This window comes from Bombus vancouverensis, chromosome 14 (assembly GCF_051014615.1).
Source record: "Bombus vancouverensis nearcticus chromosome 14, iyBomVanc1_principal, whole genome shotgun sequence".
Classification (NCBI taxonomy): domain Eukaryota; kingdom Metazoa; phylum Arthropoda; class Insecta; order Hymenoptera; family Apidae; genus Bombus; species Bombus vancouverensis.
In genome coordinates this window covers 11,914,518-11,927,739 of record NC_134924.1, presented here as the reverse complement: position 1 = coordinate 11,927,739, position 13,222 = coordinate 11,914,518, and the positions used below count along the sequence as shown (strand labels likewise).

At 42.4% G+C, this 13,222-nt stretch overlaps 1 protein-coding gene and 1 long non-coding RNA gene across 14 annotated transcripts in view; one reads left to right on the top strand and one right to left on the bottom strand.

Moving 5' to 3' along the window:
- Nucleotides 1-13,222, bottom strand: part of pnut (septin 7-like protein pnut) — a 42,072-nt gene that overhangs the window by 4,607 nt on the left and 24,243 nt on the right. For 8 of the 13 annotated variants that reach the window (XM_033333030.2, XM_033333025.2, XM_033333028.2 and 5 more), the window contains 8 exons: nucleotides 5,330-5,807; nucleotides 3,353-3,560; nucleotides 3,018-3,270; nucleotides 2,588-2,777; nucleotides 2,321-2,486; nucleotides 1,809-1,850; nucleotides 1,017-1,152; nucleotides 778-941 (listed from right to left, as the gene is read on the bottom strand). In XM_033333030.2, coding sequence (XP_033188921.2) covers nucleotides 778-941; nucleotides 1,017-1,152; nucleotides 1,809-1,850; nucleotides 2,321-2,486; nucleotides 2,588-2,777; nucleotides 3,018-3,270; nucleotides 3,353-3,560; nucleotides 5,330-5,807 — 1,637 coding nt within the window. Of the gene's footprint in view, nucleotides 1-777; nucleotides 942-1,016; nucleotides 1,153-1,808; nucleotides 1,851-2,320; nucleotides 2,487-2,587; nucleotides 2,778-3,017; nucleotides 3,271-3,352; nucleotides 3,561-5,329; nucleotides 5,808-6,217; nucleotides 6,294-6,557; nucleotides 6,580-8,588; nucleotides 8,797-13,222 lie in introns of those variants that run through there. The other 5 variants (XM_076624140.1, XM_033333027.2, XM_076624142.1 and 2 more) reach the window with 4 other exon arrangements.
- On the top strand, nucleotides 3,546-4,725 carry LOC143303575 (uncharacterized). The gene is made up of 2 exons (XR_013060033.1): nucleotides 3,546-3,633; nucleotides 3,688-4,725. It is a non-coding gene; the product is annotated as an uncharacterized LOC143303575 (long non-coding RNA).

Below are 13,222 nucleotides of genomic sequence, written 5' to 3'. Positions count from 1 at the left end.
AAAACAGAAAAGAAAAAGAAAAGAAGAAAAATTAGTCATCTAAAAAAGCTTGGAAGCAGTAATATTTGAATGGCTGATTTGCCTAACAATAGCCTGTTAAAACCAATCATCTTGGAACGAAACAAAATTGCCAGGGAATGTACCGAATCACGTTGAATTAATATCGAATGAATACATTATGTTAAATGAACTTGAATTACGTTCAAAGGGATGATTACGTTATACATGCTTATTAATAATTATTAGTAATTTCCTGCTATTGGACTAAGCCGCGTGGAACCATTTCTACATAAATTTCGAAAAAAAAAAAAAAAAAAGAAAAGGAAAAATCGGATATGGCAAATTTGTCAGAGAGAACGGCAAGATAAGAAAGAACGATAATCGTAATTAAGATTAGTAATAGTGAATTATAATAAAATACAATTATGCTACAAGCTTATTATAAATGCTTTTTATTGCACATATTCAGCCGAATGATCTTCCTAAAGCAAAGATTTAAGCAATTAAAAGATATTTCTAGTTATTTGCATCTCATTTAGTTCGATAAAGTATTCGGTATACTCGTTAAAGCGTTACACTGTCCATCTATACTGTTTCCCCAGTTACTATAAGTATAAAGCTATATCTTGCTAATTTGTAAAATAGCTTTCCATTCGTGCAAGAAGCAGATTTTCTTCTTTGTATTTAATATCTTTTCACATAAAGAATGGTATATCGTAACGATTACGAAAATGTGGACAAACGGAAGCAGATCTTATACACTTAAACAATACTTACTCTTTCGAATTAGCTTCCAAGCTGCGTCTACGTAATTCTTCGATACTGTGTCCAGTCTGTTGTTCCCATGCTAATTTTTCAGTCTCGAATGCTCGTCTCTTTTCCTCTAGTTCACGCACTTGTTGTTCCAAAGAGCGTCTCATTTGTTCGTGCCTTCTTTGTAGCTAAATCAATTTTTCCGCTGATTAAAACAAGTTCTTTCGAAGATGCGTACGTATACATAGCCGATGAATACTTACATCCGCTTCCGAGTCCTTAAGTTTTTGCTTCTTCTCTCTGACTTTCATTTCAAACACCTGCTCCATATCAATCTCCATTTTCTTCATTTTATTATCATGTTCCCTTTTCTCTTCTTCCAACTGAGCCAGCGGATTCCTACAAAACGTACACGAATAATTCAAGGTCGACGATATTTTGTTAAACGAAGATAAATATTTTATAAAAAGTTTCTTTACCAATCGCTTGGGTTATGTTTTTTTTTTTTTTTTTTGGTGGGTGATCTATCTACGTGTATGGGGAATTGCAAACTGAAAATGTAACTTGTCGTAATAATTGTAAACATAAGAAAGATGGAAATGGAAATTAAAATGCCAGAAGAAAAGGAAACGTAGACTAAAACTAAGCGGATTCGCGTGTTATATCCAATAGTACTAAATATAATCAGCGATAAAGATTTTCTAGCTAAATTATAGCAGAATTAAACTATAATGCGATCTACTTGTTTAAAGTAAATATCCAGTCAGAGGGTTCACTACAAACATAATCTTTATAGAAGTTCTTGATAAATTCTGATAAACGATGTTTTGATAAACGTCGATTTTAGCGTCTTCCTGAATGAGCGACGTATACAATTATTATTCCATTTTATGCGATTAAATTTTAGAATGTACGCATGTATCGACAGAGTGAACCGCCCCTCCCTCTTTAACTAAATAAATACGCGTAGAACTAAATGCGTAGAAAATGGAAATTGGAGAGGCTTGTGCACACAAAACTATATTACACGATCCCGGTCTTATTGAAAGACTTACCACACTGTCATGAAACTGTTCATCACTCCTGGAGGGCACAAACTAACCAATAAGAAATCAGCATTAAAATTCACGTATGAGATATACTATTAAAAAAAAAAGTATTTTCAGGATCACTTTCGTCGCTAGCCTAAACTATAATATATTAATAATGTTAACTAATATGACATCCGATTCAAACGTATATGACTTACAGAGATAATCTTCAGTCTTCAATAGTTTGCATGCACAAGCTTTTTACACTGTTATGGTAAAATGAACAAAACAAAACCAATAAGACTACGAGTATCTATGTCTGCGTTAAAAAGAAGAAAACAAAACGGAAATTGACGTAATTAATTATCGTGTTTTATGGGATTTACAAATATCATTAAACTTTTACTCTGTAATATTTTCCTGTTCTTAATCCTATACATGTATGTATATGTATATACGGACGTACATAGTAAATTTCAGTTTTCCTTTTCAAGCGTCTTACATTTATAACAACTAGGTACGAATGGTACACTTACTTATTGGAGACTTTTGTCGGTTTTCCATCCACTCCAACGCCGGCTAACGTGCGACATCGGAAATTTTCATAATGTACATTATTTGTCACGTCTTTCAAATCTTGCAAATGCGTCCTAATCACCATGTTTCGGAGTGCTATGAAGTCGCAATGTTCCAAATTTTCCACTAAACAATCGGAAGAAAGAAAGCATGATTTCTGCTCGAAATTCGAACGAAGCTAAAACATTTGGAGAACTGTTCTCAAGCTATTCTCTAGAATTATATACCTTCTGCAACTCCCCAAGGATACTTCCTTCCACGAACTTTCCTACCATCGTGTTCGACCACGGTGTTTGCACCCACCACCGCAAACGGCACTCTTTCTCTAAGAACTTTATGCAGTTTACTTTCTTCTTCTTCCTCCACTTCCGGGAACTCGTAAATTTTTATCTTGTGTTGCGCTATCTCGTTCAAAATCTAAACAATCAACAACGACAGATTCCAGCTTTAAGGACGATCAAGCAAGGTTACACCGTTTTTCTAACAAATCGGCTACGCGTCAAATGGTGAACGCGTTGACGCTACACCGCAAGTTTACACTTTGACACGCACCCGTGCGAGCTATCAGCGATAACTATTCGACATACGAAGCAACGCGAGAGAAGTTTGTTCGCGCGTCGATACGCGATTACAACCGGTTTACTCGATAATACGAACCTGTTTCTTAAAATGAGCACATTCGTCTGGCGTCATGGTGTCCGCCTTCGCGATGACAGGTATAATGTTAACTTTGTCGTGAAGACGTTGCATGAACTCTACATCCAACGGCTTCAAACCATGGCCGGAGGGTGCGACGAAGTAGAGACAACAATGTACTCGACTGTCTGGTATCTGCCGTCTCACTACACGAGACTCGGCGTTCAGGAACTCCTCGTATTTTGACTCGATATATTCGATCACCGGTACCCAACTGAAACAAGAATATCTTTCTTAACTCTTTGTTGCGTAATTCCATTCTAAATCTGTGTACACGTTAGTTTCATCGAAATTACCAATTGCTGTTGTCGACCGCATCGCCAAATCCGGGCGTGTCAACGACGGTCAACGTGAGATTTACACCGTTCTCCTTTAACAATACTTTGCTAGTCTCTACGGCTACGGTTTTCTTCACCCTAAGGCTAGGACCGGGATACTCAGCACTGTATATATCAGCGAGGAACATGGAATTGATCAAGGTGGATTTTCCTAGTCCCGACTCACCTATGTAGACATACAAAAATATTATTTATCGGAGTGACGAGGAATAATTGAAACTATAGAAATCGATTACTGAGTAAGTTTATTTTGCTACACGACCAAGCATTTCTTTTCTTTGATCTTCTTTTAGGGGGCAGTTTGAAATACCGAACGGTACCCTGACCTTTCTGCCCGCGTACCTTGAACTGACCAAAGTGCCGCGCCTTCTCTCCTTCAAGGATAAGCGTCTGAATTGCTCTATTTACGGAGAAATGGCTCGGTTTATACCGGTACTAATAATAGCAGCACTCCGCCTATATTCTCGAATTTCAAACTTCCATGCAGACGACACGACGCGACGCGACGCGACGCGATCTATCGCCACAACTTTTCCAGAATCGCGCTTCCCATTGCAGAATATCGATCGTTTATTTATTACCAATCGATTTGGTCAATATCTTTTTATGACATGAAATTTTACAAAAAAAAAAAAAAAAAAAAATAAAAGAAAGTAAGATACATAAATCGATAGAAATTTGAATCGTAATTCTCCTGAAGCAAGAAATTTGTATACATATCTCCACGTGAATTTAATGTCCAGCGATTTAAGCTGGAAACTAATCGCAAGGCAAACTTGATTTTAAAAAGGATTTTTCAAAGAAAATAAGGAGCATGAGAACCACTGCTGCTTCGAGTCAGCCCTAATCCAGTCGAGTGAAAGAGCGCGTTCTGCACGTGTTAAACAGATGGAGGTTCATAAGGCAATATCGTCGACGAAATTGAAATACCAACCGGAGAAACGGATCTCTCTTTGTCCCTGGATCTAGGAAAGTTAAAGGACGACAAAAGAGAAGAGAGAAGAGGAAAGAAAAAAACAAAAGTCCGGCGTGCGTTTATTCGCACAATGGATTGATATCCGTACTCGTTGATGCAAGGAAAGGGACGCAGGAGAAGTCGTAGCGTACATTTTTTACGGCCCCTTTGAGAAAAACGAATTCCCTTTACAACGAATTAGAACTCGCCTTAACCGTTCGTCCCCCTAAGCCTTACGTTCTACGCGATCATTATTTTTCCGCGCCGCTCTTCTCGCGTTTTTCTCTAGATTTCGCGTATATGCAAACTCACGTCGCGTTAAAGAAAATCTGTATATTCTCGAAGCGTCCTGTTTTGCGACCAAGTTTTTCAGGACCCGAAAAAAATAAAAAAAATACATAAAAAAAGCTCCGCTCCCCAGAGGCTTAAACCCAAAAACTGCATCACACAACGAAAAATGTAAAGCGCCGACACATAATACAATATGGCTACGTCGTACCGCCGCCTATCGGTACCTTTGCCTAACATACCATTACAAAAATTCACGTTTATTGCGAATACTTGTACTTAAAATCTGTATTTTCTGGACTCGATAAACTCCTTTGTAAAAAAAAAAAAAACTCTGTATATTCTTGAAATTATCGATCGTTGCACTTAAATCGATTAATCCGCAATTACCTGGATACATGTTCGATCAAGCGACCAGTATTTACATAAAGAGTACCGTCCCGAGTCTAGAGAAATCGAGTATGGCGTAACGTTGAGAGCCAATTTATTAAAGTCCATCGAAATACATACGTATCGAAGTAAATTGCACGCGATACTACTTGCACCTGTTTATCTCGATACTACGATGTAACATCAACGCATAACGTAGTCGACGATGTACATAGAGAGCGGTGGACGCTTTTCGTGAAGGGTCGAGGGACCGATCGATTCGTTTTTGAAGAAAAGAGAAAGAGCAATACGATCGAACTAACCGACGACCATCAGAGTGAAATCGAATCCCTTCTTAACGGCCTTTCTATAGACTTGGTTAGGCAGATTCGCGAAACCCACGTAACCATCGAGTTCTTTGGGCTTGGTCTGTGGCGTTGGTCGTGGATGAAGAACAGCGGTTTCCTTGTTCTCGTTGCTTCTGTTCGACTCCCGTTTATTGCTGTCCTCCGATGCATCGTTTTGATTCAGGATCACCGTGGACGGAGGTAATCGTGGCTTGGAAGCAGGCGCCGACGATGCGACGCTCGTGTACACGGTGGAGGAGGCTGGCGGTGCTGTGTTGGGCGAGGCGAGCGTCGTGACCGTCGTGGTCGTCGTCGACGACGTACTCGTCGACGACGTGCTCATCGACGACGGGGCCTGCGACGGAGGTTGCGGAGGCGGCACCGATGGCACGGATGGCGACGATATTATTCCGGCGTTGTCGCCTTTGAAAAATAGCTCGCGCTTCGCCTGTATCTGCAAACGAAGAATATTTATTTACGCTTTTTGTACGATTACATCGACCGCGATAAGCGATCGAGTATTTGAAGAAACACAGCTTTTAACGCTTCGAGGACCGTACGTATGCGTTCTATAGTTCTCGCGTATTTTTCGAGCGATTGAAAAGGTTGAAAAGGTCGCTCGGAAAGTTCGACATACGTTTATCGAATTATGTAGGTGGCATTTTGTTCCACGACCTTTCTCCATCTTTCACGCTACTCGAATATTCCATCCTTCCAGAACCTCTCAGGTTCTTCGGCGAAAAATTTGTCGACATCGTCTTTCACGTCGACCAAAGAGTTAAAAATCCGAACGAACTTTCCCACTAGCATCCAACGAGCGTGATATCTTGTTAAAAATCAACGAACGTTCGTTGCTTTCTTTACCGTCTTATTCGGCGGTAGAAGTAACGTTTTTATTCGCGTGAAGTAAGATGCGAATTCGCGTCTCCAAACCTCAAAGTGTTAGTACGAAGGACTGTTTCGTACGTGAAAAATAAGGACGATTCTATCTGATGTATATCGTAGTATGTATTCATTTTTAGCTTCTCCGAAATCATCGCGATACAGTACGCGTACCGTCGATAACTTGCAACGTTTTTTCGATTCTAGGATCTCTGTAAACATTGTTGCCGTTCCTTCTTCTATTACGTTAGTCAGAGGTCACTGAGAAATACCTATTCACGCCAATAACCATCATCGACGGGCAAAAAATAACAACACGTACCTACCAACGGTCGATATGTCTGCAATCTGCCCCAAATACATAAACGCCAGCAGCATTTACGTATTTCTTCCAGTTTTTTCCCTACTCTCGCTGCTATTAGCTATCTTTTAAATCGTACGGTGACACGCGTATGCACGCACTCTGATCCAGTTTCAATCTCTGTTCCGTTTTGTTTGAAACCGTACGTATATTATACGCTATACGAGGACATGTGCCAATTGTTTCTACACCGCTATAGCTTCGTTATTCGAGGCATCGTTAGCAGCAGTCGGATCATTGATCCGACCGCGCGAATTACAGCCAGTCTATCCTCTTTCCTCGCTTCTGTCCATCTTGTACTTCTATGATAAACGCGGCTACTCTCATCTAGTTCTAAGTTCGCCGATCTCCATTTTCCTCTTCCGTCTCTCTCCATCTTTTTCTTCGTTCGCGTGCCAGGAAGTTTGAATCGATCGAAAGGATCAACAAACACGCGTAAAAACGCAAACAGGCCAAATAATAACGCCGCGTCGTAAAGGAGCGACGGTTTGTTTGTTCGCGATCGATACACGCTTTACGTACGTACGACGCTTGCGACGAGCTATGGTCAACTTGGAGTGGCGGTGTGTCTTACGAACTTCCGGCCGGAAGTGGCCACTGTGTTCGCCGTACTAAACAGAGACCGCAGACTACCGTTGACGATTTAGGCTACGTAAATCTCGGGCAAAATATATAGGTCGAGTAACTTTTTCCCATAGTCGGAAATATACGAGCGCGTACACGCTTCCCAGAAAATCTAATTACCGCGCGTAACCAAGTTTTATTTTCTTTTTTTTTTTGCTTTCGATTTTTTCCCCATCTTCGGTACAGTCAACGTAATTACGACAGTCAACGTTCGTGCGAATGTTAGAAACGTAAATACCTTCGTGGTAGAAAGGATACGCAACTACGTATGGCGTATTTCGAAGACAGGCGCGTTTAAGAAAAAATTTGTATTCGTTTTTTATCTGGCGTAGCCTGGTTTCGCGAGGCAAACCGAAAAGAGCGTCAGAGTTTGCGTTTGAAGCGCGAAACCTTTTGCGATGCCCGTTGCATTCCGCGACGTCAAAGACAGCCACGTTCTCCCAGCGCTAGACGCGACTCGCGAATAAAAAGGAAAAGAAAAATCGTGTGCGCCGCCATGCTTTAATACCGGAGCGTAGAAACGAAGCGGCGTACAGTGAATCATAATGCGCTACGTGTTCCGTTACGATTCGATCCTATCGGGCACCGCGCGTACGATATAAATTAAATAGCTGGCTCGTGCTCGTTAAGGAGCGGCGAGAAACGTGCGTAAGGTCAAGGCGGAAACGACCGTCGCTTACGCGCGCGTCCAAATTTCGACATCGAGTTTCGCCTTTCCCGATATCCAGCTGGTCGATAATGCGACGCGCGTTCGCGTGCGTTCGTTTGCACGCGTCACGTAATAACGAGGGGATCTCGAAGGAGACTAGCTGCGGCTAGTTAGTTCTTCCATTTGCCGAGTCGTAAATTCCCCGAGAGAGGCTTCCTCGCGCCACGGAACCGACGTTGCTGACCGACTCGCGGAAATGGATCGTGTTCGGTCGAAACCTTTGTGTGTTTGCGTATGTGTGCGCGCGCTTACAGAAGCAGCAACCCAGAGTCAACGTACGAACGATTGCACTTTCAGGGTGTTTTACACGTAGGCGACTTGGTCGACATAGACTAAACTGTATCGTTATGCGCGTGTGTATGTACGTGCGGCGCGATGGTAAACTCGCTTCGTCCAAAATCGATCCGAAACGTGGATAACGGAGCGTTGGAAGGTACCTGCTTTCCATTCTTCTTTTTTTTTTTTTTTTTTTTTTTTTAACACGGTTACAGGCTAACGGCGAGCGAGCTTTGAACGGTAAGTGGAGTAAGCGAAACGCTTTAAGCAAGACGCTGGCGTCTGTTAGCGCGCGTAGAGAAGAAAAAGGGCGTGCGTCGAAGGGAAGCTAAAAAGTATCAGAGATGCTCTTACGTTTCCGTGGAAGCTAAATATATACGTACATATAAGCCGTGGTGAAACTAGTTTGACTAAAAGGTCGAGTCGAAGGTGGCGCGTGGACTCTGGGTGGCCTCGACCGTATCATTTCTAGGAAAAATCCACAGCCACGTTGATTACGGAGACGCCCTTTATTTACGGCACGATGTAACACGGAGTTGCACGCGTCGCATCCAACGAGGCTGGGCATCCGCCGAGAAAGAGAGGCTCTCTCTCGGTCGAACCGAGTGCAGCATCGTGGAACAGAAACCGGTCCGGTGCTCTGTGTAAGACTGTACGCGACAGCCAGGCAGCCTCGTTCCAAAGTCCCTTCGGAGAGATCCAAAGGAGGTGGTGGACCGTAGTGGACGCACCGTGACAATTTAGCCGTGCGACTCGCTTCCTCTCTAAAACCTTGAGGCTCGTCGGCCAGAAACACGGAACAATGGAGAATCGAAGAAGCTCCTCGGAACGTAAGATCATTCCACAACCGAGAACTCGGTCTCGAGGTCTGCCTGCCGTCATCGAGAACGACGAGCCTCTCGCAACGACGATACGCGATTTTACGCAATACAGTCGCTACGATTACAATTAAACAACAACAATTAAACAGCAAACATATTTTTAGTTTCACGGAGGTAAACTGTTCTCGCCTTCCATCCAATATTCGGATTATTCGTGTAAATCGGCATACGCGACGTGTTTCCCAAACGACGAACCTTTGGAGGAATCGTTACAGATTCTAAACGAAGAGAACTCGGTAATCGGTCAGCCCTGGAACAGGAACGAGGTGGCTGGCTGCTGCGACAGAGGCAGCTCGACTTTTCGCTGATTGCCGAGTAAATCGATCGAGATCTATGTTCGTAGGCTGACGGTTTCAGCGACGAACTTGCACGCTTTTTAGACCGTAAACCGTAGAACGAAATTCCGTCTGGAAGATATTAGGAAGGAAAACGCGAGTGAGCGCGGACAGCGTGAGATCGGTCGATCGTTTTAGCTAGATCGAACGACGACGACGACGGCTTTGGAACGACGACAACGGTTGAGAAACCTGTACAAGCTTGTCGTTAATTAAGGGCTTGCCAGTAGCGGTCTATCATCGGAGGAATCTAAACCCCACGTAGAACGAAAGCAGCCACTTGTATCGTATTAAAGCGGCGAGGAACAAAAGGACTTCAAAGGAGAGACGAAACGATGTCGAGGAATCTTACTTTCCACGGAGCGATCGATTTATAATCGACCGTTCCACGATGGTGAGTCTTTCTGGCGTGGCCGATACTTCACATCCGACTAATCGACCTACGCTTTGCTTTTTTCCTTTCTGTCGCCAATCTCGAGAGCGCCGTATCGCGTAGAAAATTTAACTTGAAATTCAAACTTGCGTTTTACGGGATTCGCGCGACTGTCCACGAGCGCGCCATAGAAAACCATCTCGCGATGATACGCGTACGATCGCTTAATACGATTCTGCAGCTCGACGCAGCATCGTGTATCGAGTATAAATTTCCCATTCGCGCTTCCAACATTCGTAATTGGTTTCCTGCCACCGCGCTGCTACGTCCATTTGCGAACGAACAACGAACGAACGATGGTATCGGTAAGATAGAATCTTTCGACGAATGCGGTCTTTGGGCGAAAAACAACAGCGATCGTATGAAAAATATATTTTGAATTGGCAACGTGAAAGAAGGAAGAAAATAGAAAGAAAGAGAGGGAGATAAAGGGAAAAAGAAAAGTATTCATTTATTACGAGCGAAGAGAATATCGCTGCGATCGGGGATCATCTCGGGAAACTTGTCTTTCGCGCTGAAATTTCTAACTCGTGCACCGTCAGCTAAAAGCAGTTTTTGCCTCGAGGGAAATCGCATTTTATCAGATTTTCTCTTCTTTTCGCGAGCAAGCTTCGGACTTAGCCCTGGCGAAATACATCGAAACGACGCAACGTCATCTCCACCGTCTTTCGCGCAACTTTTAAATACTCTTCTTCGCTTGTTCCTTTCCCAGCTATCTTTTACCCCGCCCGCTTTCACGACCGTACAAAATGGAATTATTTCGCCGCTCGTTGATGGAACCCGCAGCCTGTCCGAAAACGCTCTGTCGTATCTTTGTAGTTGTATAATTTTTCTAGTCGTCGTGATTCGATCGTTGCGGATCAACGTTTCCTTTTCTCGTTCCGTATTATCCATCGTACGGATCTTGTTCGCGTGTACGTCGAGCGCGTTGCCGCTAGAAAATTACCGAGTAACACGGAGGAAATACGATAAACGGAAACTCGCGACAGTCAGCGTTCGAATATTTGTAGAGACTTTTCACGTACGCGTTGTGCGCGAGATCTGTGTCTTATTACAGTGCTTGCGTTTCAAAATACAGGGTGGTTGGTAACTGGTGATACAAGCTGAAAGGGGGTGATTCTACGCGAAAAAGGAATTTTTTTTTTTTAATTTTTCCATCGAGATAACGATCTACAGTGAGATCCGAAAATTCAAAGTCGATTTTCTCGAAAACAAAGCTTGGAACGAAAAATTTTTATTCTATATTTCCGACTTATTTTTTCGCGTAGAACCACCCCTTTTCCGCTTGTACCGCCAGTTACCAACCACCCTGTATAAAAAGCCTGACATTTACGATATACAATGTGCGTACAGATACGCGTACCTAAAAGCTTCCCGCGGTAAGTGTTCGAATACTTTGGTCAGCCACTGTGTAGAGATAAAGAGGAAGCGGAAAGTGCAGAAACGAAACGCGTCGAACAGAATCGTTCGGTCTTTTGGTTGGGGACGAGACTTGGCGAAAAACCTCGGACCATCGGTGAAAGCTACGATATTTCCATTTCACCGAGGGAAACTCCTTCCGGTGGATCTAATTCCAGTGGAAGGACAAATAATCCTTTCTCCATTCCTCGAGATAAGAAACGTAGCGAATGAGTGATCGACATCGAACTTGTAAATAGCGAACCAACCACTTGCAAATCGTTCCATGCGAATGCGATGTCGGATTACGTATCGATGATTGTTTTGAAATTTTTCACGCTCAATTGAATTATTAACTCGCGTTATGTTTACTAAATTTAGTTTTCTGGTTTATCGTTTTCTAGTTTGTTACCCAAATTCTAGTTTGTCGCAAATTTCAATGTTTGTAATAAATAATTAATACTAAAAAATAACGCTCTTGAATCGTTTAATCTCGCGCAGAAGAATTACTATAACTTATTACGATTTGCGCTTCGAATAGTCAATCGACAGAGTCCGGTCTAGCGAAAAGTCTGGAGTATTCAGCACTCTAAGGGTTAATATCAAAGATTAAAAAGCGGATGTTCAAATGAAAGACGATAAACTGCAACTTCGAAAGCGGCTAGATACATCGCAAAGTGTAATTAAAATACGTGCAAATTTGTACCTGACAGTGGCCTGCGCGTTGACAATCGTCGCTTTACGCGACGTCGGTGGATCGCGTAGAAAGCGCAACGAAGAAGCACGAATGTGGCATAATCGATAAACCGGATTAACAATTAACGTTAACGGCGAGGTTGTTGGAACGAGTCGCGTCACTGGCGTCTGGTTTCGTGGCCGTTTCTTCCAGTTGCTCTCTCGAGATTCCATTGAGAACACGGTGAACCGATATCGCCAACACAATGGAGCCTTAAAGACCGTTTGAATGGAGCGCAGATGGCTTTCGCGATCGCGCAACACCTGTCGCGTTCATTTACATCGTTGTAGATCTGCACGGGCCGCGTAGATCCGTCAGATTTTCCGTTAACTATCTTCCTCGTTGGCAGATGTTAACCGCGTTCGGACAGGTGCTCGCTACGCTGCCGTCGTATTCAATTTGGCGAGGAAGAATTTTGGTCAAACCGAGAACGCATCATAAATTATCGTAAAAAGAAAAAATAGAAATTAATATTGCGAAATCGTACTTTTAAAGACGTGAACATAGACGAATTATTGAAATACGTTTCTGTAAGTTAACTTGCGCATAACATCGTTTAACGTTACTCGCGAGACGCTCGTCAGAAACGCGCAAAGTCATCTCGAGTTGCTACTTGGTCCGACCGAAAAAGTCGGTTTCTCGCTAATTCCGAATAGTCGTTGATCGTGATCGTCGTCCAGCAGCTAAGGATACGCTAAGAACAAACGGTAACCGTCTTGGAACTGTTGGGAATTTGCATCGATGATAGTTGGATGATGTAAAAATAGCAGAGAGAAAGGAAGCGGATACACAAATATGGATATGCAACTTGTTTGGTCCTCTTTTCTTATCGTGTAAATAGTCACTTATAGTCGGTTGTCAGAATGTGCAGTTAGCGTACGTAAGAGTATGTACGAGTCCCAGAAGTATTCCTAATCTTCTCTCCGATTGTCGACTTTGAACGACTACTTACTAACGGTATTTTTATAATACAAATTCGACATAATAATAATAATAATAATAATAATAATAATAATAATAATAATAATAATAATAATAATAATAATAATAATAATATCATCAAAGGAATATGAGCGATAAAAATTGTTCTTCGAATTTCAAATAGTAGCGTCTCGCGTGCTACGGTGAGTCCTACTTTGAACGATCGACATCTTTTAAAATACAAATTCAATATCGTCGATAAGAGTTATTTTGACAGGTTTCGAGATTCCTATCGATGATATGAAATTTGCGC